Here is a 24,514-nt window from a genome sequence, read left to right as displayed (position 1 = left end):
TACAGCTTCAGAATAGATATTTGGCAGCTCCTATGTTTACTTGTGTCTGACTCCTCGCTCGGTAACACCGCCTTCCCACTGGCACTTGAAATCAGCTCCGATACGGCTGCGAAACGACCAGAAGTCATTAATTTCCTATGGAGATTCGCAGACCGCATGTGAATGGGTCCGAACGAGTGCGGTGCGAAAACAATCATGTCAGTTGGTCATCCGGATGTGTTAAAAAATTTTAACTCTTGCGACAGGCTACGGACGGTTTCTATCCGACAATCTCAGCGAAAGTTAGCGTTGCTATGGTACTGATAAACAAGCCTGCTAATGCTAATTGGTTAGCTTGCAACAGACATCGAACTATTGATATTATACCGCTATATCACATTTAACCGACCTGACATATCAACATCCTGGGAAACTTTTGTCCATGCAGCAGCCTTTCTGTTTATATCTCTATAGCCCTCAGAAGAGAGGTCATAGAGAATCGTACATTCAGACACTTATCAGTCCTTCTAGTCTCTCCGCCATTTTTGTTCTACTCGCTTCCGACGCTTTTCAACGGTGTAGTACGACGTCCGCTGGGGGCGTATTGCCTATTACGGAGCTGATTTCAAGTGCCAGTGGGAAGGCGGCGTCAGTCTGCCGTTTCCTCTTCCTCTGTTCCTCCGACAATCCTTTCCTAGCTTTCTACTTCTTTTTTGCTGGCTCAGCAATGACGATAGTGTGAAAAACTGCATCGCTACCTTGTTAGCCGGTTCCTGAATGGGTGTATGTGTGCAGTGCCGTGAAGCAATTCGTTACATCGCGAGACCTGATATCACCAAGGGGGTAAGTGAACGTCTGGAAAGCGTAGGTCCTATGGCGCCATTGTGATGCTACCTAGCGCTCACCCCCCGTTAGCATCCCATTGACTGCCATTCATTTTGACGTCACTTTGACAGCGAATAACTTTACATCTGAAGAGTTTAAAGACTTTGTTTGTCCATTGTTTATTTCTAAAGAAACACGACAATGTATAAAAGGCTCCATCACCTTGTACCTCACGTTATGGCTCCGTAGCAGACGTTTTTATAAAAATAGGCTAACGATTGTGTCATAACCCCGCGACTTACCGTATAGTACAGGAGAAGCTTGCAGACAGTTTCAACTTACATTAGCTGTTTAAGTTTAATTCCTAATGTTAACTATCATTTTAGTGATCAATAATTAGCCTGTGTCTATGTTATCTCCTTACATATACCTACGCTCTCCGTCTCTGCTAGATTGGGAATGATTGAGATTTCTCTTGGCACAGCTACCAGAAGACTTCCAACTTTCAGACACGTTGCTCACGTCACATTTACGTCGTCTCTCTCAGTTGGAGGCTGCTCAGTAACGCTCAGCCATCACCGGAAAAGTGCTTCTAACGGCCTTCACTGGTCTCCGTCCAGAGACACGGGATCTGTTGGTCCAGTTTATATACTGTCTATGGATATCACGCAATACTTCCTGATGCTGAGGTGGTTTTTCCGCTCACAGGCGCTAGAGGGGAGCGAGACGACCACCATTCAACCTGAAAAAAGTCATTTAACCATTCCAATGACTCCGAAGCTGTTCAGTTAAGGTAAATTATGCTAGGAAAAAACTGCATAGTTCCCCTTTAAAGCATTTTTTGAAACTAAAGACTCTCTTTCTGGTGGTTTCTGATTCAGTTGTCAGTCTTGCTTCTTTTTCAAATAACCTGTTTTTAGGGCCCTGTAATGGAGAATCTTATCCTGCTCACAGATAACAAACGTCCAAAACTAAACCCCTTCTTGATAAAAAAATGTGGATTAAAAAAGACTGAAGTGGAACTGATCATAAAACAGATCAAACCAAACGTTTTTCAGGAGGGGGGACTTTGTGAGTTTGTTTTTGTTGTTTCCGTTGTGTTTTTCTGCAAAAGTGTCACTTTTATCACGAGAAAATGTTTCCGTGTGTTTTATTTATAACGTTGACCGGTGAGTTGTTTTGTATTAAACTGGATATTTATGATTGTGAATAAAAATTGGAGGTGTAAAAGTGGTTTGATTTCAGACAGTGTTGAACGTGACCAGGTTGTGGAGTTTCATAATGTTGGTCTTTACAGAGATATCCTTTCTTTTAAATCCATATCATGCACAATATTTATTTTATTATTACATATTCCAAGACATAAATCAATGCTATAATATTTCGGTATTATTCCTGCACAAAAGGTGCATCTCTGTTGTCGAAAAGTCTCTACATTGAGCACTTCTGTGTCTCTTTAATATATCTGTTTCCCGTGGGAAATTACTGCTGGATTTGGACTGCCAAATAACAGATTTTTATATTTTACTATGACAAGGTCTGATGAAGAGATCTTAAGTCATATTTTAGCAATAAATTCATGTTATATCATAGCTTTATTCATAATAGCCCTATTCTGAAAATTGTTCCAAAAGTGAATGGAGTTTGGTACATTTGCAGATATGTTTTCATCAGAAAAACACATTTCTAGGAACTAAACATGTCTTTATTTTACTTCCTCTGAATCGAGAAAACTGAGGATCATCATCTGCAGCATTTAGGGCTGATGGTTCCCAACCTGGGGATCAGGACCCTATAAAAGGTCCCAACATCAATCTGAGGGGGTTACAAGATGATTAAAGAAAAATACAACTTTTTCTTTCATTTGTAGCATTTTATTTATAAAATATTGGATATTTTCACCCTACTGGGTCCCTAAAAATCCTTAAAATGCCATAAAATAGACGTTCAGTTGTTTTTTTTTAACTTTAATGTCAAAGCTGGATCACTTTCTGGGCAAAGTGGACAAGAAAAAGCCTCAAGTTTTGATTGATTTCAACTTTGTTTGCGATTATGAGAATTTGCACTAAAGCACAAAATCCACTAGCTTGATAAGCAGACTGATCTCATGAAATGGCGTATGTATGACACGCCAATTCGTATGCCATTATTGGCGTGTTATCAAGACGCATACTCGCTTTTTAGCGTGTTTATCAACGCTGTTTGGCCTCCATTGACTTACATTACCTTGCGATTGCGTGTGAACTGACGCCGTAGCGAGTTGTATGAAAGGGCGAAAATTTGCGTAGGGAGGTTGGTCGGGGTGGTGGATGGGTCAAACACAGGACTTTCACCCAGGAGACCGGGGATCATGTCCCACGTGTCACGTTTCCTAAAGTCAACTGTCACTTTCTACTTTTCCTAAACCCAACCCGCGTGTCACGTTTCCTAAACTCAACCGTCACTTTCTTCTTGCGATAACACGCCAAGTGTTGTGTATGTTTACGTCCGCTGTATACAGCGTAAACATACACGCGGATAGCTCAAAATGCGTACAGATAACACGCCACGTGGCTTAAGAAAGTGGGCGTGTATGTTTATGCAGTCATGATGTCACGTTGTGATAAGGGACTTCTTGTTTAGGCCCTGCGCCATAATCTACTTCAGACAGGCATTCAGCTATATCATGTCGGCCTATATTCCTTAATTAATTTGTGTTTAATCAAATTATCGCACAGCGTAAACAAAGAGGAGGGCCGGGGACAGAAAGACAGACAGAAAGAAACATAGTGAGCGCTTTATTGTTGCAGGAAACATTCAGCTATTACACAAACTCCCGGGCAGTTCATTGCTTGTGTTTGGTGTTTTAAAACTTCTTGTTGCAGAGATAGAGGCAGTGATGTTTCCTGTTTCCTGTACGGGACTCTCACACCGCCTTAAAGCAACACCAAAACACTTTTCCTCTTCGGTCCCCCTACAGGTTGGAAGCGGAATTGTCCATTACTGCTGTTATTCAAACTACAGATCCGCTACCCGATCTGGCAAACTTGCATAGTGCGGTTATAGCCGATAGAGGGCCGCAAAGTGAATGCAGAAGTTCCGTTCACCCTGTTACGAGTTGATGAACCACTGAAATGATTTTGGAAACATTATTTTAAAGTAAAAAAGAATCTTTGGTGTTGCTTTAAACCATAGCTCAAAACACACCGACAAGTCTGATCTCCGGTTACATGATTGGCCACCGCAGCATGACTTGGGGGTTGTGTTCCTCCAAAAGAAAGAAAAGTTATATATTTGTCGCCGCAGGCCCGCTGCATTTTTTTTGAGTGTCCCCCCCTGCTGTAAACCTCCGCCGCAGCCTCAACGCACTAACCCCCATTCAAAATGAATGAAAAGACCTGCATTTTTGCCGGCTCGTTGGACGGCCGACGCAGGCTGTCTGAACGCTGCCTACAGCTCCAGGCCAAGAAATGAAATGCCCCCGGAATACGCTCCCATAGGTCGTTCGTGAAAGCAGCAATTTCCACTCACGTTTACGTTTATAGTGACGGCGTCATCTAGTGGCCGTATTAATTATAAGCAGGAAAGCAAAGCAGGAAGCAAGGTGAAGAAGTATAAGTCGCCATATTTCCGCGTAAGGAGACAGGTTGGGGGGGGTAGACGGGTCAAACAGGAACAAACGGAGCTACGTCACGTTCTGCGTCACATGCGTAACCTTCAGGAAGTGAAGGAACGATTTTAACCCACACCCCCATCTTAACTAAGCAGTTTTGGTGCCTAAACGTAAACTAACTGAAGTTTCACAACGCTAACGACATGTTTGAAACCACGGCCGTTACGTTCTCTGGTTTAGATACGAGGACAGATAACGCTCCTGTGGGTCATATTAGAGGGGAGGGATAAAGAACCTATATCGGCGTATGATTGGAGGACTTGTTGGCCGAGTCCCAACTAGACATCTAGTTGGCTGTTGACATCTATCAACGGCTGATATCTCCTGGGTAACTCACACAAAAACTATCTAGACTGATATATATGATACTACAGGCAAGATCATTATTTTGGGGTTGAACTGTGCCTTTAAATTAGTTAGATTATTTTTAGACTAAATGATCTTTGTTTTTCTCTTTAAACCTACATTGTGTAATTTTTTGAGTTGATTCTTAGCAAAAAATCCCTTTGTTCTTTCACAAATATGTACTCATTCATGTGTAATTACTTAGGGTAGAATCTGCCATTTAGAATCAGTCAGAATACATACTAGCAAGTCGCTCGAATGACGGCAGCCATGTAGCGTCTTCATCTTTAAAATACATTAGCCAAAGAGGGACATACTTCCACCTTTTGCTCTTTTAGACTTACTTAACAACTTACTGTTAAGTTGCCAGATGCCAACTTGTTCGGTTCATTATAACGTTATCTTTAACCAGTGTTGCGTGGAATTAGCAAGCTGACTTCGTTAGTTTACGTTAACTAACATTAAAGTGCTCATATTATGCTTTTTGGCTTTTTCCCTTTCCTTTATTGTGTTATATATCTTTTTTGTGCATGTTATAGGTTTACAAAGTGAAAAAGCCCAAAGTCCCCCCCAAAGGGACTTACCATCTCCAACAGAAAACACTGTTCACAAACTGCTCCAAACAGCTCTATTGTAGTCCAGCCTTTACTTCAGAGACAAACGTTGTCACTTTGGAACACACGTTATAATGCTCACCTAGCTGCTAGCATGGCACGCCCTCATACTCTGCTTCTGACTGGCTAGTAGTCCTTACCTAGGTACTGTCAGGGCACGCCCTCATACTCTGCTTCTGACTGGCTAGTAGTCCTTACCTAGCTACTGTCAGGGCACGCCCTCATACTCTGCTTCTGACTGGCTAGTAGTCCTTACCTAGGTACTGTCAGGGCACGCCCTCATACTCTGCTTCTGACTGGCTAGAGTATCTGTGTGTGTGTGTGTGTGTGTGTGTCTGTTTCTCTGTGTGTGTGTGTGTGTGTGTGTGTGTGTGTGTGTGTCTTTGTCTGTGTGTGTGCGGGCGTGTGTCTTTCACTGTGTGTGTCTATGTCTCTGTCTGTTTGTGTGTGTGTGTGTGTGTGTGTGTGTGTGTGTGTGTGTGTGTGCGTGCGTGCATGCGTGCGTGTCTTTCTCTGTGTGTGTGTGTGTGTGTGCGTGCGTCTTTCTCTGTGTGTGTGTGTGTGTGTGTGTGTGTCTGTGTCTCTGTCTGTGTGTGTGTGTGTGTGTCTTTCTGTGTGTGTGTGTGTGTGTGTGTGCGTGCGTGCGTCTTTGTGTGTGTGTGTGTGTGTGTGTGTGTGTGTGCGTCTTTCTCTGTGTGTGTGTTGTGTGTCTGTGTCTGTGTGTGTGTGCATGCGTGCATTTTTCTGTGTGTGTGTGTGTGTGTGTGTGTGTGCGTCTTTCTGTGTGTGTGTGTGGTCTCTGTATTGAAAGGGTTATAAAGTGTCACCTGCTGCTTTAAAAGAGAAGACCCAGGATGAAGAAAAGAGGAAGTTTAAAGGACGAGTCTGCTGTCGTTTCAACACATTCATCTTATTGTCACCTAATCCCAAATCCAAACAGCCGACCATCAGATGAATGGCTCTACTAACTGGTACTGTTTGTGTATCACAGCCTGCTATATGACGAAACTAAACCATGTTTGTCAAGATTTACATCTTCAGTATTAATTAATGTCAATGTTCTGAATGAAGCTTTTGAACTATCCGCTGCAGCTCTACTAAAGACACTTCATCAGTTACAGAGATGTACAAAAATAATAAAACAATGTAAAGAGACAAAAATGTGTAACCTAGCTGCAGAGTTTCTGCACAAATAGCACGTTCCTCAGCATTTAGATAGAGTATTTTACATGTTCCCCTCTGTTAATCAGTTTGATTCAATGTCATTGTAAATTATTAATGTATGTATAATTTGATATGTCATTAAGACAATTGTGTCTCTTTTTATATATTTTTATTTAAGGAAACCATTATTTTATTTATATATATATATATATATATATATATATATATATATATATATATATATATATATATATATATATATAAAAACACACACACAGTATATAGAGGCTACAGTATTTGTTATTTTAAACTCAGCCAGCAGGCGGCAGCAGAAGCTTGGTCAAACCATGCTTTTGCGCACACACACACACACACACACACACGGACCCTCATTAGCATATCCCTTACCCAGTGTTTCTCAAATGGGGGTACATGTACCCCTAAGGGTACTTTGGAGTACTGCAGGGAGAAATGTAAAAAATCAGTCATGTATAATTCCTAAAATAATTATACACTCCATCGCTGCCTCCCTCCCTGCCTCAAAATGTACCAAAGACCACACACGTGCACCGACTAGAATAGAAAAGTTTCACCTTCACGCAGTCACTCCCAACTTCATTAAATCTAAGATCTCAGAATAAAAAGTATAATGAAGATAGGCTGGTGGTTAAGGGAAAACTATTTTGTCATAGTTCTGAGAAAATTATTGTGTTTGTTATAACCTGTGTGTGCTTTCTGGAATAAAAGTGAAGACCATAAATGTCAAGTTTTGTAGAAGGCAGGCCTGTTTGGTTCTTTCGGGGAATGATTGTAAAGATTAACAAAGAATATGTTGAGGTCATTTCCTCTCTAACTGGAAAGTTTTGGGACTGATTGGTGGGATTGTTGTGGACGAAGTACACACAGAGATACACTGGTAGGAGCTAATGAGGTTTAACCATGTATCAGCTAATTTAAATAGCTCATATTATGTTTTTTGGCTTTTTCCCTTTCCTTTATTGTGTTATATATCTTTTTTGTTCATGTTATAGGTTTACAAAGTGAAAAAGCCCAAAGTCCACCCCAAAGGGACTTACCATCTCCAACAGAAAACACTGTTCACAAACTGCTCCAAACAGCTCTATTGTAGTCCAGCCTTTACTTCAGAGACAAACGGGCGTCAAAAGTTTCTATATCAGAAATTTGGGTTTCTTATAACCAAATTGTCAAAAAAAAGTAATGTGGATGGTTCCCTACAACGCTCTTCACAAGTGAAGTAAATGATCAGTTCACTACTTTCATTGAATTTGGGTGTTTTATTCAATTTTATAGCATTTGAAAAAAAATGGATAAAAGAATGTTGAGAAAAAAAAAAAAAAAAGTCAAACAATGCGTAGAAAAAAGTGACAAAAAATTTGAAAAAAAGTGACAAACACCGGGAAAAGCCACTAAAGTGTCCGGAGCTTAGCGCCGCCCAAGACGATTGTGATTGGTTCAAAGAAATGCAAACAACCCAGAGACTTTTTTTTTTTCTCCCATCCCAGAATGCATCTGTGGAGGAGCCAGACCTAAACTAAGTATGTCCAAATATAACGGCTTCCCACAGATTCAGAGTTGGTAACAAGATTAATATTTGTCATCATAAAATGACTGTGATGAAAACTGGAATCACTGAAGGGGATGAACTTAACGTGTAGAAAACGTGCTCTTATTTTGACGGGACATTTTCAAAACATCGTTTTCCTCCTGCAGCCAGAGGATCGGTGACAGTTTCCTGTTGATTCTGTAAATATGAGAAAGGCTTTATTTTTTATTTTTTTTAATTGTCTCTAAAGTTTGTAGAAATACACATAAAGTTAGATTAGAACATGAACTAAAAGTCACTTTTAAACTGATTATTTTCACACTGACACAAAACAAATAGCTCCATATTGATCATATCAATAAGTGTTATTCTAAATCACACAGTAACAGCTTCAGCTCATTTGTTGTGATTTACAAGAACAAAAAGTCACTTTTAATCAAATAAAAGTTGTATAATAAAGTAGTTGAGCTCTGCGACAGATCATCTCGAAAACAAAGACTTAAGTTTTATTCTGAGATAAAAAATAAAAAAAGAGAAAGAGGAAAACAAAAAGATTGAGAAAACAGCGATCAAACGCTTGGAATCCAGTTTCAGGTGGATTATTTGTGTTTACACTGGAAGGTTTTAAATAAAGTTTAATTAGGGACGTTTCCTTGCTTCGTTTTGGGGAATTTGAAAGCTGAAATATTTCAATAAAATCCTATAAATCCAGCTCAGTGAACAAACAGCTGTTCAAGTATTTTCTTCTAGCTGCTAATAAACTCCCTGAAACCCTTTGAAGGATTTTAATGAAGCCTCTTTTTTTAGATTATCATTAAAGCATCTTATTCAGAGAGATTATTACATGTAGGAGAAGAAAGTTGACTCACCTTTCAGCTTTATACGGTCCACATAAGGAGCTTCAGCCAGATTTAAATCAGAGGACGGAGTCTTTTAAAGGGAAGAAAGACGTGAATGTTTCTCTTCTTTCTGCTCATTTACAGAGATTTTCTCTCTGATTTGTTTAAATGTCAAATATGTTCTATAAAGGCCCGGACACACAGAGCCGATAATCGGCCGTTGGACAGTCTGACGAGGTCAGTGACCCGAGTCTGTTCGGTGTGTTCCGTGCCGTCGTCCGTCCGAGGGGCCGTCGGCCTTCATTTTGGCCGATTTAACATGTTGAATCGGCGGGGCGGGTACTGCCGGCAGACGGACTCAAATGACCCATCTGATTGGTGGAGCTCTAACCCTGAAACGGGGAGCGGGATGACCGTGACTAGAGTCTCTCAAAATCTGACGAACATCTTTTAAACTGACCTTTGTTGATCTGAAATGAAGACAGATTCAGCAACTGCACGGCCTATTTCTCTCTTAAAATGTTTTCAGAAACACATTTCGGTGAACTATTTTAGTCCAATATGAGATCGTATTCTGAACGAGCCGCCATGACAGTCTGGCTGTGAATTTTCGGAGAAACCAGACCCACATGACGCGTTCGTCCAATCAGCTGCCGGTTTTCATTTTTTGGGCGACAATACAGATTAGCGCCGCCTGCTGTTATGGAGACGTATTACGTCTCCAGTCAGATCAGGGGTCTAACTTTACCTCCCATTTATTTGCTCAGGTTCTCAAACAGCTTAAAGTTAAACACAACAAGTCTACTGCGTTCCATGCTCAGAACCAGGGAGTTTTGGAACGTTTTCATCAAACATTAAAGTCTTTGCTTCGTTCATACTGTACAGAACTGTCTGCAGATTGGGAGGAGGGGTTACCTTGGCTGCTACTAGCTGCTCGTGAGGTAGTGCAGGAAAGCACAGGGTTCAGCCCAAATGACTTAGTGTTTGGCCATAAGGTGCGTGGGCCTTTAGCAGTGTTGCAGGATGGTTGTTTGCCTGAGGAACCACCTCGGAACCTTATTGACTATGTCAATGGTTTTAGGCTGAGGTTGTATAGGGCTGGTGAACTGGCGAAAGATAAACTAAAATGTTCTCAAACGAAGATGAAACTGAGATATGACGGACAGGCTGAGCTGCGCAAGTTTAGTTCCGGTGATCGTGTGCTCGCTCTTTTGCCTCTTGTAAGTTCACCTTTTCAGGCAAAATACTGTGGTCCTTTTCCTGTGTTACGCAAAGTGTCAGAATTGAACTATCTTATTGAAACCCCTGGTCGTAGGAAGTCCTCTAAATTATGCCATGTGAACCTGTTAAAGTGTTATCACTCCCGCGATCAAAGTATAGATGACGGCACTCCAGTGGTGAGGTCAGCGTTGATGGCTGCTTCAGTCACTGCATCTTGCGGTTTTGACTTTGTGGAGGGGGATGAAGAGGAGGATGTTCGGGTTTCGGATGAGGTCTTGCAAGGTCGGTTGAAAAATTCCCAGACTTTGCAAAACCTTGGGGTTTTGGTAGATCATTTAGACTCTGAGAAACGTGATGAAGTGGTAGCTCTTATTAGAAATGAGTACCAGAAGGATAACTATAGAGAAATCCTAAACTAAGAATTAAAAAGTCCTTTTCAGCTGTCATTAAGTCACCTTTAACAGGATTGAACAGCTGGAACAGTAAAACATCTGTAAACACCATCAGCTCCACATGCAGTCCATTATAGCTGTATACTCACAATACATAAATAATATTAAGGACATGATATCACAAGATGTACAAGCTGATAAAGTCACCACAAACTCACATGATATGAATATTATTAAAATACAGACACAAGAATATCCAAAATCATTTAAAAACACGTTACTTTGAAGTTTCCCCTGACACATGATAAGTCCATACAAGAGATATATAATAACATTTCACACTATTTTCGGACATTTTAGAGACCAAACAACTAATCGATAAATGGAGGAAATTGTCGACAAATGAATTGACATTGAAAATAATCATAGTTATTAATAATAGTTAGTTGCAGCCCTAGGACTGAACAGCTGGAGCAGTAAACATCTGTAAACACCATCAGCTCCACATTAAGTCCATAAAGCTGTATAGGAACTCTCCGGTGTGTTCCGGTCCCGGCGGGTTACCTCTCTCTCTTTCAACCCGCAGCAGCAGCTCTGATCCCGGGGGAGAAGCTCCGGTGTGTCCCGGTCCCTTCCTTCAGGTGAACGGTTCACCGGAGAGCAAAAAAAAAAAAAAAAAGCGAACAGACTCGTTTTCTTCAATCCGCCGCCGGTAAACTACAGAGAGCAGAGCACGTGAAGTGACGTTACACAGCAGGTCAGCAGGTGATTGGCTGCTCGGACTGCTCACGCTGATCTGCAGCTGCTGAAGCTGAAAAGTGAAGAGGAAGCTGCAGGAAACATCTGCAGTTGGAGCAGTTTGATTTTCTATTGCATGCAAGGGCGTAGGTTTTGCTTTGTTTCATCGTTGGGGGGGGGGGGGGGGGGTGTCTCGGGGTCCCCAGCCATATTACCTGGCTGACGATGGGAGCAGCAGGACGCAAAAAACTAAAGTTACTGTTGCACTAGTCTGGACATCTTGCCGTGCCAACCTTGCAATAAAGGTTTCCTAAATGCCATGTATATAAATGTGTTGTCAGCTTACTAATTGATTGCGGGTTTTGTGTAGATTTGGACTTGTACTCATTTATTCCACTTTGTTTAAAATGGAAAAATGGAGAGGCCTCGTTCACCTGTTTGGAGCTGGCTGGTGAATGTGACGCTCGCCTTGCTGGATACACCGTGACCCTTTTTGTAGATCTACTGATCGCTGTGGATTACTTTTTTTTTTTTTCGTGTCATTGGATTACGGCAAAATACGGATCTTTTTTTCTCAACGTGTCTTAATGTTTTATGGTGTGACTGCGCTTGGTTTCTGCGTTTGGAGAGGCATCTCAACAGACTGGAGGTCCAACACTGATTGTTCACTGTTACATTTTAGTTGAATTTAAGTGTCTGTCTATTGCGTTCCAAAACAGCCGTGCCACGATTGGATTTCATAAGGTCGAATTGTTAAATTGTTACAATGTAACTTAAAAACTTTAAAAATAAACATATATGTTTTGGAATATAATGTTCAGCTTCGGCAGCTTTACCTATGTGCTAAAATATACAATGACGATAGTGACGAGTCCATAGCAACCAGTGTTGAATTGGTTATATCCCAGCGTCCTTTGCTGAATGGTCTCAATGTTTTATTGTTTTATTTCATATGAATACTAGTTTACTAGAGGAGTAACTTAGTATTTGAAGTAATGCAGTAATGCAGGAAGTATGCATTTAGTTTCCATGCTTATTGTGTTTCCACAACAATGTTAGTGAGTAAATCTACTGAAATGGCCACCACACCATAACAGAGGAGTGGGATGTGTAAGATGAGAATGCAGAGGTTAACTCATCTATGTCATGGCTGTAAAATATCAAATGGTATCTGTATATCTTTGTAAAGTGCAAACTTGCACGCGAGGGGAGGGTCATTCCTCTTTTTGAAATCATTTTGTAGGGTCATAGGAAAATTATTACTGATGAGGGGAGCGTCACGTCTTTTTAGGTTAGAGGCCACAAAACTCCTCCGGTGGCCCCTTAATTAAATAACGAACAGTCCCTTACCAAGCTGTCCTTGGCTTCACACATTTTCTTATGAGTGCATAAAGTTAGTTGCGTGGATTGTTGATACATTAGGCGTTAGATTGTTACATGCTGTGTGCCAGTTAACACATTTACAGAAGTGGTGCTTTTCACCAGATCAGGGCTTCGGTTTGGTTTAGATCATTTTTAATTTGGGGGGGGGGGGGTTTACAACCCCCCAAACCCCCCCCCCCTACGAGCCTGATGTGTCGACTACATGTTAAAGAAGCTCACTCAGTTGCAAGGGCGTATTGGGTTCATCATTTGGGGGGGGGGGGGGGTTGAAATATCCAACTATGGAGGTCCCGGGACATCAGTGTTGCCAACTTAGCGACTACATTTAGCGACTTTTCAGACCCCCTTGGCAACTTTTTTTCAAAAAAGCGACTAGTGACAAATCTGGCGACTTTCTGTAGAAAAGTCGCCAGTATTGTCCAGCGAGCACGCAAGGTATTTCTCTCCAGTGGCCACCAAAACATTCTCCTCTCTCTTCTGTTCTGTGACTCACTGAGGAGAAGCCCCTCCTGCCCTCTCTCCTCATGTGCAGCAGCACTGCACACAGTGCTCAGGCAGGTAGAAGGGGAGGGGGGGACAGGGCGGGGGGCCGGTGTAGGTAGGAGAGACAGCAGGACGCGATGGGAGAAAGACTCCGCTGAGCTGGCCTGGCCCTGGGCAAGCCAGCCTTCTTTGAGAATTCTTTATCGATCTTTTTCCCTCCCTTTGTAGAATTTCTTTTTTTACTTCAAAAATAGGCTACCTAAATAAACGTAAAATAAATATCTAAATTCCTGTATTGAATTTGTGATTATTTGGCTAAAGAGTTCTATTTCTTTCTATTTTCCTTGCTGACACAACCACTAAGCTTTATGCAAATGAGTGCGTAATGACGTCACAAATATGCAAATGAGCGTTTGACGTCATCTAGCGACTTTTGGAGCTGGTGCTAGCGACTTTCATTGGAAAAGAGTTGGCAACTGTCTGTACGGATTGGAAAAAAATAGCGCAAAAACATCAAAAATTGTCTTAAAAAAAAAACTTGAAAAAAGAAACAAAAACAGCAAAAGGCAATAAAAACGTTGAGAAAACTGTCCAAAAAAATACGAAAAATGAGACAAAAACTCAGAAAAAAGCCCAGTTTTTATTATTGGGGGGGGGGCGGGTCATTTACCTACATCACATACTACAGCCAACCATTAGACAGCATCCTTTCTGCGTCCTTCACAAAGTTTTTTCACTTTTCCTCTCATGTTGCTGGTTTTGTATCATTTATTATTAGTTTTAAAGCTGTAGTGTGTAGTTTCTGTCGCCCCCGTGAGGAATTCTAAGTAATGACAACAACACTGTCGGTGCATCCACGTGATACAAGCCTTCCGTGATCACGTACCACGTGACGGACGTTCATTAATATCAAAGAGTTACGCACTAAAGCTTTGACGCTGATCATTTGTTTTGTGGCTACCTGTTGTTTCTGTGTTCCTTTAACTGTAGCGTGCACTGAGACCGTCTAATGGGGATTTTACACTTTAAATACATTTGATTGGTTGATTGATTAATATCCTTGGATCTCATTTCACACCCTGTCGTTTTCATTTATTCCATTGTTTTTTCCTGCACAGTTAAATGTCTGCTGTTGATGAAATTAGGAGTTATTTTAAGTATTTGATTTCACTCTTCAAAGAGTGTCAGACTTGTTTTCTGTCAATCTTTTTATTTTTTTTTTAAGATTTTTTGGGGGCATTTCAGCCTTTAATGGAAAGAACAGCTAGATATGAAAGGGGAGAGAGAGAGAGGGGGAAAACGTCACAGGTCGGACTCGAACCCTTGACCTTCTGCGTCGAGGCATACACCTCTATGTATGTGCGCCTGCTCTACCCACTGACCCAACCCGGCCACTGAATTTTTTTTTAATATTTTTTTTTCGAACCCTCTCAGCAGTCAGCAGCTCTGTGTCTTGTCCTGAAAACAGAAAGTTTTTCTTTTCTTTCCTAATTCTGAGGACAAATTGTTTTAAACATTTGAATTAACGTTGTCTATTTTTTTTTTATGTCACACAAATTAGTGTTTTAAGAATTTCCAAAATATATTTATTTAGCCTGTATTAATTGCTGGATAGAAAACAAAATACTTGGTAGTGTTTAATTTGACAAGGTGCCACTCAACGTATTTATAGGCTTCTTCACATAGTTACTTCATTATTTTAGTTAGTTATAGTTTGTTATGAAAGTTATTGGCTACTTATTTATTTTCCATATGAATGACTGTCTGATTCTAACAAAAGTTTAAAAACTGTTTTAAACATTCTTAACATTTCGATTAAAAAAAAAAAAGAAAAGTCAAACTTGACGATTTTAACCTCAATTGTAATTGTAACCTTGTAATTATGATTTATTGATAGAACATTTTGCCACAGAGAAATAATAGAAATAAAGAAATGACTGATGACTGATATCTCAAAACACGTTACATTATTAAGAGTAAAATCCATTAAAAGAAATACAGAAAACAGGAGATGAGAGCAACCAAGCTCCAAATTCAGTCTTTTTTTTTTCTGCATTTCGACTTTTTCTGCAGATATTATTTTACATGAATTATTCATTGAAGGACTTTAATAGTCTGTTCTCCTCAGAATGATTTCAGATCCAGTCGTGCGTAATTGGAAATGAAATCGAGACAAAACACCCACGCGCAAACACACTAAAACTACAGGTGTCGGTGTTAGACGTTACGTCAGAGGGAAAAGTCCAAGTTAAAAGTTCTGAACAGCCAGTTGGAAATGATATAACCTGCGCTCCTAAACAATGAAGGTTCCCAAAATATAGGCCTAGATAAATACTAATTTTTTATAGCTACTAATATCTAATATTAATAATACTCAACAGTTAGTGACCTGAAGAGGTGATCAGTGAAGTGATGCAGCTCGTTTAAGACCAGCTTAGTGATCATATTTACAGTTATTTATTCATATTATATGGGATAATACATTGTTGTAATTTCAGTGTTTTAACAAAGTAAATCAGCAGCTCTTGTGTGGCTTTAAAAGAATTTGTGCCTCCGCGTTTTTTTTTTGGGTCAAACCTCGCAAACCAAACAGCATAAGCAGCAGAAGTAAGTAGGTCCAAACCATTTTCTCCACTTACCTCTGAAATGTCAATTGCCATTGTTGGCGGCTGTGTCCGCGTCGCTCCGCCCATCTCCTCCCGTCTCTCCCTGTGTGTTGGGAGTCCGAGTCCGGCGGGATAAGGGCAACTCGTCTCCTCCTGCCTGCAGCCGAACAGCTGGACTTCTTCCCAGGGAAACAGAAGAAGCAAAAAGCCGGAGGGAGGGAGGGGGGACGCAGGCAGGCAGACCCGACCACATCCAGCCAGAGCACGGGGTGTCCACTCCGCAACATGTCCTTCAGCCCAAAGCACTCCACCCCCTTCTCAGTCACCGACATTTTGAGCCCCATGGAGGACAGCTACCGGAGGTTTGGAGGTGTGGATCCCGCTGCGGGGAACCTCGGCTCCCATCTGGGCTCCTACCGGCAGCAGCAAGTCTCCCATCAGCCCGGTATGCAGCATCATCAGCACCCGGCGCAGCAGCAGCATCAGCCGCCTCATCTCCATCACCATCACCACCATCATCACCATCACCACCTGTCCTCCTCTTCATCCTCATCCTCCTCCTCCTCTTCCTCAGCCGCAGCAGCAGCCATGGGACCCGCCGGGCCCTACCACCATGTGCCCCACCACGGGGTCCCGCAGTTTTCCGGGGCCGTAGGAGGGTTCTGTAACGGTGGCATCGGGAACGTGGGAGAGCTGCCGTCCTACCAGGAGACGGTGAGGGGCGGAGGGGCGGCGGCAGCGTGGTACAGCAACCCCGAGCCCAGATACCCGACAAGTAAGAGAAGCGTCGTTAAAATATGTTTTTTTCTTTTTAAATTTGAGAAGTTTTAGAAAGTAGGTAGAAAACGTGACGGACTCACACTTTTACGCACGATGGAATTTGTTTCTTGCAAAACCTAGAGACCTTTTACTGTTTTATGGCAAATAAATTCCTACTTCCATCTCCCTCTAGTTGGACTTCAAACTGGCCTTCTCAGAATTCACTTTCAAATACTTAGTTTTAAAGTGTATTAATTACGCGTGTGCTTTTACGCACGATCGAACGAAAATGTGCAAAAATGTTTGAACTTAAAGAGAACTCAGTAAGACTAAAGTGAGCCTTTTGTTTTTTTATTTCATGGCACTGCAATTTCTACGATTATCTCCCTCTATTAGAACTTCAAACTGGCCTTCTCCGTAAGGGAAAATACCATTAACTATTTTTATTATTTATTTTTTTTAATCTGAAAAATGTGACCTGGATACTGTGGCCTGCAGCTTTTACGCACGATAGACATTTTTTTCCCAAAATGTGTCTGAACTAAAGAGAACTCCGTGAGATTAATGTGACCCTTTACAGTTTATTTTATTTTATCTAAATTCTACTTCAATCTGCTCTTCTCAGAATACACTTTAGTCACATTAAAACAATCTTAAGTTTCAAAGTTAATAGTAATTTATTAATTACGCCTGTGCTTTTATGCACGATGGAAATATGTTCCAAAATGTGTGAACTAAAAGAGAACTCCGTGAGATTAAAGGGACATTTTACTGTTTATTTTATGGCACCGAAACATCTTCTCATATCTCCCTGATAGGACTTTATAGACTGGCCTTCTCAGTCAGAGAAGCGTTAATTGAATTTTTATAAATCTGAGAAGTTTAAAAAAAAAAAAAAAAAGAAAGGGGAAATGTGACCTGGGCACTGGCCTGCTGCTTTTACGCACTACGGAAAAAAATGTTCCATGAACTAAAGATAAGTCAGTGAGATTTTTTATTTTATGGCACCGAAATTTCTACCTTTATCTCCCCATATTAGGATTCAGACGTGCCTTCTCAGATCAGTCAAGTCACGTTAAAACACTTCATTTTCAAAATGTATTGACTGTTTATGGTGCTCCATCGTGACTTTACATGTTTTCAGTAGTCTATGTAATAACGAATCCTTTTAACTCCCTTAATTAGAACTTCCAACTGGCCTCAGAATTCAGTTTAGTGACTTTAAAACATTTTCATAGTTGTTTTTAAGTTATTTAAAGTTTCTGTGGGTTTAATAATGTAAACATCATTTTTAATCATCATATAACGACCGCAACGTGTTGATGGCCAAATTTAACTCTTTAAATTCATATGTTTTGCTTTGATATTGGGATAAAATCATAAATGGATTCGAAGCAAAAACGTTTACGTTTTTCTACTTCGGCTTATTTCATTCTGAAATTTAATAAGTCTTAAATAAAAAAATAGTTTTTCAACAAGTCAACAAATCCATCAGCATTTCAATAAAGACAATGTTTGCCGATAGATTTAAAGATGAGATTAAAGACGTTTTCTTGGATTAAATGTCGACACTTAACTTCAGCAGTGAGCGGTTTTTTTTTCTTCTCAAAACGTTGATTATTTGTTCGCTAAGTTTCCAGATTCATGGGCCCCTCCGGCGGGATGAACATGTCCGGGATGGTGGGCAGCTTGGCCGGGATGGACTCCGGCGCCAAGTCCATGGTGACGCTGCACGCAGCGCCGCGGAGGAAGCGCCGGGTGCTCTTCTCGCAGGCGCAGGTGTACGAGCTGGAGCGGCGCTTCAAGCAGCAGAAGTACCTGTCCGCCCCGGAGAGAGAGCACCTAGCCGGGCTGATCCACCTCACCCCGAACCAGGTCAAGATCTGGTTCCAGAACCACCGCTACAAGCTGAAGCGGCAGGCCAAGGACAAGGCCGGGCACGCGCAGCAGCAGGAGGGAAGCGGCGGTGGGAGCGGTGGAGGTCTAAGCTCAACGAGCCACCGCACCTCCTCCGTGTCCCCGGTTCTCTCCAAGAACGGTAAGGGCTGCCGGAACGACTCCAGCGGCTCCAACCAGACCGGAAACCGACAGAGCAGCGCGGGGGAGGCCATGACGGCGACCCCGCAGCAGCACCAGCATCAGCAGGTGAACCAGCTGTCGTCTACAGAGGAGCTGGAGGATTTGTCCCCAAGTCCACCGATGGGACTGCACGGTCAGATTAACATGACGCAGACGGACGCGGCGCTAATCGAGTACACAAACAGCATGATCGGCTCCAATTTACTGTACGGGAGAACTTGGTAGGGACACCGGGAGGACAGACGGGAGCGGGCCTGTGGGGCGGCATTCCCGGATGGATTTTTGAAAGAACCGGCAGGAGGACAAAAACGAGCACCAGACTTTTTTCTTTTTCTTTCCGTGCGTAAAGTTCTGGTTCCTTTACGCACACAGGGACTCAAAAGACACAGAGTGGTTTTGAGCAACATGGTACAAAAATAAACTGTATATTAGAGCCTGGTCTGAATGTTAATGTATCTTCATAACGAAATATTTGTTAAATTTTGTTTTGTAACTGACAGATATGACTGCTGCTGCGTTTAAACCATCAAATCTGATTTGAGGGGATTCAGGATGAGGCACGCGCACTGTGCATCCCATTCATTTCCAGACAAATTAAATTATTGCAGGTTTATATATAAAGTTCATACAAAGTGAAGCAATAGAGGCCGGTTCGGAATTTAACAAATGGAGAAATATTTTGATTGAAAGGAAAATCAGCAAATATTCATTGTCACAATTTGTTTCCAGTATTGAATAAATGACATTTTCATTTTGGACATTATGTTTTTTTTGTGGAGCCTGAAGCAAAAAAAATAAAAAAGTATAAAAAGTAAAGCATTTCCTTTAAAGATTTTATCATTCTGTCAGACAAATATAACCCAAACATTACGGTTATTGTTTTATTACACGTTTGTTACCTTTCTTTTAAACACATGAACCACTTTTGGAGAGATTAGTCTCAAAAATAAACACAGCGGGACACTTCGTCCTTGACTTACTTGTATTTTACAAGTTTTACAGGCAGTTTGTCTTAAAAATCACAAGTTACATATTACGATTTTTTTTTTTGTGTAAGTAGAATAAAAAGGAAAAAAATAAAAAACACAATTTCATTGTTCAAGAAGACAATACACTGAAAAAAAAGGATGACATGTCTCCCCTAAAAATAGTCGGGCCCACACCCTGAAAGTCCCAAAGTCAAACTTTGAGTTTAGTTCCAGTTGTATCTTCTGGATGGAGGAGGCGCGGGGTAACCTCTGCCAGAGCTGTAGGCCTGGAACACAACAAGATTACAAAGTTACAACAAGGTAACTAACTAAAGACACATTTTGAATTACACCCCTGCTGCTAAAGCTGCCAATAAAATCTAAATTAAACCGTTACAGGCATATCCAAGTTTGATCAGTGTAATTACATCAATTCATTTTATCTGCAACAGTGATTTTAGCTTTTTAAATTATTTGTTTGTCCTCTTCTTAGCTGGAAAGGTCACATTTAGCTTCACATCAAATAATTAAAAAAAAATCAAACATATCATTCAAAGCCATAAAACCAAAAAACAAACCTTGAATTCACTGACTTTAATTCTGCTTTCATGGTGACGAGGGGAAAAAATGGCGACATTTAGTATTTTATCTGTGCTTTGATTAGAACTTTTCATGCAATGTGGCGGCGGAGTTTCATGAACCGCAGCAACGTAAATATATCTTTTGAAATAGTTTGATTTTTGGCCACAGCTTCATTAAAAGGGTCAGTTTACACAAATTACATCTATCTAGTGTAGAAATAATCCCTTTTAACCCTTCTGTTGTCTTCCCGTTGTTTAAATTAAAACCTTTTTTTCTTTGTTTCTTTTTTCGTTTTCAACACTTGTCACTTTTTTTCCGACATTTTGTCCATTTTTTGGTCACTTTTTCCAAGTTTTTGTTACTTTTTCTGATGTTTTTGTCAATTTTTGAAGCTTTTTGACATTTTTGTCACTTTTTTCAACGTTGTTTTGTCTTTTTTCCCCCCCAAATGCTATAAAACAGAATAAAACACCCAAATTCAATGACGAGTGTACAGAGCGTTGTATGGAACCAGCCACGTTATTTAACAATTTGGTTGAACGAAACCCAAATTTGTATTGTAGAAACTTTTTGAAAAAGGGTCAAATCTGAGCAGAAGACAACAGGAGGGTTAAAAATCCAGAAGACATGTTGCTGGTACATTCGGAAATGCATTTTAAAGTTTCTTTGAGCATCACAAACTAAAAAACCTGGACAGTAAACCCCTACGCAACTATTTGCATGGATGGATGTGTAAACAAGTCATATTTAATGTGTGAACTGGCCCTTTAATGCTGCCCTGTCACTGGTTGAACACCAACAGACTGGGTTTCAGCCGAATAAAACTTAAAAAAAAAAAAGTTTTTAATTTGAGATTTTAAACACTGAACTTCCTCTAAAGTCGTGTCAGTTATTTGGAAAGTTTGAACCAAAGCAGAAAAGTTGAGGGAGAAACTGACAAACTCCAAATTTGAATGTTCAAACTTTCAAAAGAAGAACGGAGGACGTAGCCGTTGACCAATCAGAGCACCGTCTGCGTGTGTGTTTAACGTCTTTCAGCGAGTTTTGGGTCTCATGAAGGTCTGTTTGAAATATCTTGATCAGTTAGTCCATTTTTGGATTTGATTCTTTGCTTATTTTACTGTAAACCGAATATTTTTAAGACGGTCAGTCGGACAAAACGAGCATTATTTTATAATTTCCTGACACTTTATTATAGACTAAATATTTAACGAATCCTCGAAAAAAATAACACTTGTATCATTCAAAAGATAAATAAAACGATAGGAAAAACAATATGCGGCGTAAATCGAGCACTTCTTAAACCATCATCAACATTTAACCTGCTCATCTTCTAAAGAATAGACGACGAATCCAAAAATGTAAAACACAGGATTAAAAGTTAAGATTGCGGGGAAAAAAAATGCTTTCAAAAAAAATTCACACTAACCAATCACAACGATCACCTCAAAAGGAGTTTCATTCATTTCAAAACCAGTTGAGTGAACTGGCAGGGCTCGTCTAGCATCACCAGCCAATCACATTAGTTTCTGCTCGGACCGTCCAAACAGGACGGCTACCAAACTTCTGATTTTCATAACTTCTATTAACCCTTGTGTTGTCCTCCCGGCGAAAAGACATTTTGACATAATTTTCCCCTAGGCTTCCGGCACTTTCTGTTGAAGTTTTTTTTCCCGGTTATTGTCGCATTTGTTTTTAAATTTAAGTTGTTTCAATGTTTTTGTTGCTTTTTTGACATTGTGTTGCTTTATTTTCTACGTTTGACCCTTTTTTCGACATTTTTGTCACTTACGTTTGACGCTTTTTCCCCCCACTACTACCAACTCATACCAGTTTTACACTTATTCTTGAAATTCATGGACATTAAACCTAATGGTTTAGTTTAAAAAGCAGAAATATGCTATCAAATTGAATAAAACACCCAAAATTCAATGAAAGTAGTGTACTGATCCTTCATTTTTACTTGAGAAGAGCATTAAATGGAACCATCCATGTTCATTTTTGGTTTGAAAGAATCATGATAGACATTTTTTTTTGAAAATGGGTCAAAATTGACCCGAAGACAACAGCAGGGTTAATAAGCCGACAGGGAAATAAAAGTTGTCTTACTGAACGTATCGAGTGTAATCGCGGCCTGTTGAGGATGAAACTCCGCCCCCTGTTTGTTTGATTTCAAGAGTTTACCTGATGCTGTGGTCCCCGGGTGTCCCTGCGACCGCGCCAGTCGTCTTGGCGGTCATGGTAGCGCTGCTGGTAGGTGCCCGCTGCCGGCGCCCCTCCCTGCCCGCGGCTCATGTTCTGCTGGTAGGCCGACTGCTGCGACTGCGCGGCCCGATCCCAACCGTGACCCCGGCTGGTCCCGTACTGCTGCGCCGGCTGCTGCTGCTGCTGCTGCCTGGAGACAGCCACACATCAAACCTGTTTAAGGAGACTTTCACCAAGGTCTTCAATCAACACGGATATTTTATGTTACTGTCGGAAGAGGATATGAAAAGACCTTGGAAGAAGAAGTACCTGAAATTCAAAACATCTCTGAATCTGTTAAAGCAGTTAAAATACTTCACCTTTGGTTGAAAAGCACAAAATAATAAACTATTATGGCACATTTTCCAGGTAGTCTCAGAAAGACGTTACCTTTTAATTGATTTCTCACGACTTTGTGCTTTACTTATAAAAGTGACACAATGGACACTTGTATCCAACGAGGATTAAAAGAGCAAGGCTGTCTTTTGGCTCATTACTCGTCCAGATTGTAGTTCAAAATCAAAAGCTCTACTTACTTTATTGGCAGGGCTGAGTATCATGGACAGGAGACTTTCTCCAATAGCTTCCTTTGAGTAAAATAAACATGTTGGTCCATGTAATAAATCAGACCTACCTTCAGTTATTTACTAACTGATTAAACCATTTTGATAAGCGATTAACCGGTTCAGTGATTTTTTCAAGCAAGAACAGAGCTTCGATCAGTTTTATATTATTAAAAACGGAATCTCTGTGTTTATGGACTGTTGGTCGAACAAAATGAACATTTTCCTTTATTTTCTGACATCATGTGCAGATTCATTAATAAAAACAATAGTTATGAGTTGCAGCTCATAAAAAATATATATATATTTTTTTTTAAACTGAGAAAAGTTACGATTTAGATCAGGAAGTGTTTGACCACAAAGTAAAGAAGATCAACTTTCCCTAATTAATTCTTTAACATTTGTCTTTAACTCTGCAGGTCTTATTTTATTCCTTAAAAAAAAAAAAAGAAAGACAAAAACAAGTCTGATTTCACCACTGAAGATCTATTTGTGTTACAGGGATAAAATGATGGACCTTGTGCTCCGACAAATGAGGCGACCTTTAACTCTGCTTTAAAGTGACCTCGCTAAAATCCCCCTCGACTGGCGTTTACCGAGGGATCGAGCTCTCGAAGAGATAAAACAGCCTCTCCTCTCAGATGACTTAGCAAAGATGCACATGAAAGAACAGAGTATGAAATGAACCATATTCACATATGGCTCGGGTCGTCCTCATCCCTGAAATGAGGCGAGCCGGTATTGCGTCCGTGGGACCGAGAGTAAAGTCGGCACGCCACGGCCCTCCAAACCGCCGGCCGGACAATGTGTCCATGCAACAGTGATATTAAAAGTCTCTTCTTAGTAACAATGAAGAGAGAAGGAAACTAAGAGCAACAGCCCCATCCCTCATTACTGAACCATGTCACACTCTGGCCAGCGCCAGACTTAACTTAAGATAATCCCCTCTTCTCCAAGTTCCTCCTGCATTTCATTTGGTCCGGTCCTGAGTAGTTAAAGAAACAGTTTTCAGTCGCCGCTAATAACCACTGACCCGAGGTGACACGGAGCCACAATGGGCCTGAAAAGTTGAACTAGAGAACCTGATTAGGACTTTGGAGAGGGTCTGGAGCCAGAATCAATAGCTGGACTGGGCGGGCGGCGACGTCGGCAGCACAGGGAACGACGCGGCCTCCAACAGCATTAGCGATGCCTCATTAAGTTGCACAAACCTCCTCGAGAGAAATTTGTTTTAGAGCGTCAGGGAAAAATCTTAATTCAGCAGCGGCAAAGCCCCCCCGATGGAAGGAAGGCAGAGGGCTGGTGTAGAAAGGCTGGAAATCTGCTACAAGAACCCCAAACCAAGGCCTTGACATGATGTTCAATGCACTATTATTGTTAAAAGGAAACACACAGAGGGAAGTTTAATGAAAAGGATGTGGAAGTCTCCTTGTAAAATATAAAAAAAAAAGAAAGAAAAGGAGGCAAAATGTCTTTCATAAGAATCAGGAAGACGTAAATGCCAGCACGCTAAC

General features: G+C 40.9%; 2 protein-coding genes across 7 annotated transcripts in view; one reads left to right on the top strand and one right to left on the bottom strand.

Moving 5' to 3' along the window:
• Positions 1-15,819: 15,819 nt before the first annotated feature.
• Positions 15,820-19,020, top strand: nkx2.4b (NK2 homeobox 4b). 3 transcript variants are annotated; one of them, XM_035995360.1, is made up of 3 exons: positions 15,820-16,250; positions 16,386-16,580; positions 18,198-19,020. In XM_035995360.1, exons 1-3 carry the CDS (start codon positions 16,091-16,093, stop codon positions 18,866-18,868), a joined length of 1,026 nt encoding a protein of 341 aa, XP_035851253.1. In that variant the 5' UTR covers positions 15,820-16,090; the 3' UTR covers positions 18,869-19,020. The 3 variants fall into 3 exon arrangements, with proteins under 3 accessions (XP_035851253.1, XP_031148869.1, XP_031148868.1); XM_031293009.2 differs by having other exon boundaries at positions 16,380-16,580; XM_031293008.2 differs by having other exon boundaries at positions 15,820-16,580.
• A 490-nt stretch (positions 19,021-19,510) lies between these two features.
• Positions 19,511-24,514, bottom strand: part of xrn2 (5'-3' exoribonuclease 2) — a 44,252-nt gene continuing 39,248 nt past the window's right edge. For 2 of the 4 annotated variants that reach the window (XM_031293005.2, XM_031293004.2), the window contains exons 30-31: positions 22,378-22,588; positions 19,511-19,898 (exon numbers count right to left, since the gene is read on the bottom strand). In XM_031293005.2, coding sequence (XP_031148865.1) covers positions 19,836-19,898; positions 22,378-22,588 — 274 coding nt within the window. In that variant the 3' untranslated portion in view covers positions 19,511-19,835. Of the gene's footprint in view, positions 19,899-20,189; positions 20,215-22,377; positions 22,589-24,514 lie in introns of all 4 variants that reach the window. The other 2 variants (XM_031293006.2, XM_031293007.2) reach the window with 2 other exon arrangements.

The sequence above is a fragment of the Sander lucioperca genome, chromosome 19 (genome assembly GCF_008315115.2).
Source record: "Sander lucioperca isolate FBNREF2018 chromosome 19, SLUC_FBN_1.2, whole genome shotgun sequence".
Lineage (NCBI taxonomy): Eukaryota > Metazoa > Chordata > Actinopteri > Perciformes > Percidae > Sander > Sander lucioperca.
Note: the sequence above shows the minus strand (reverse complement) of the source record. Positions and strands in the feature narration are given on the sequence as shown.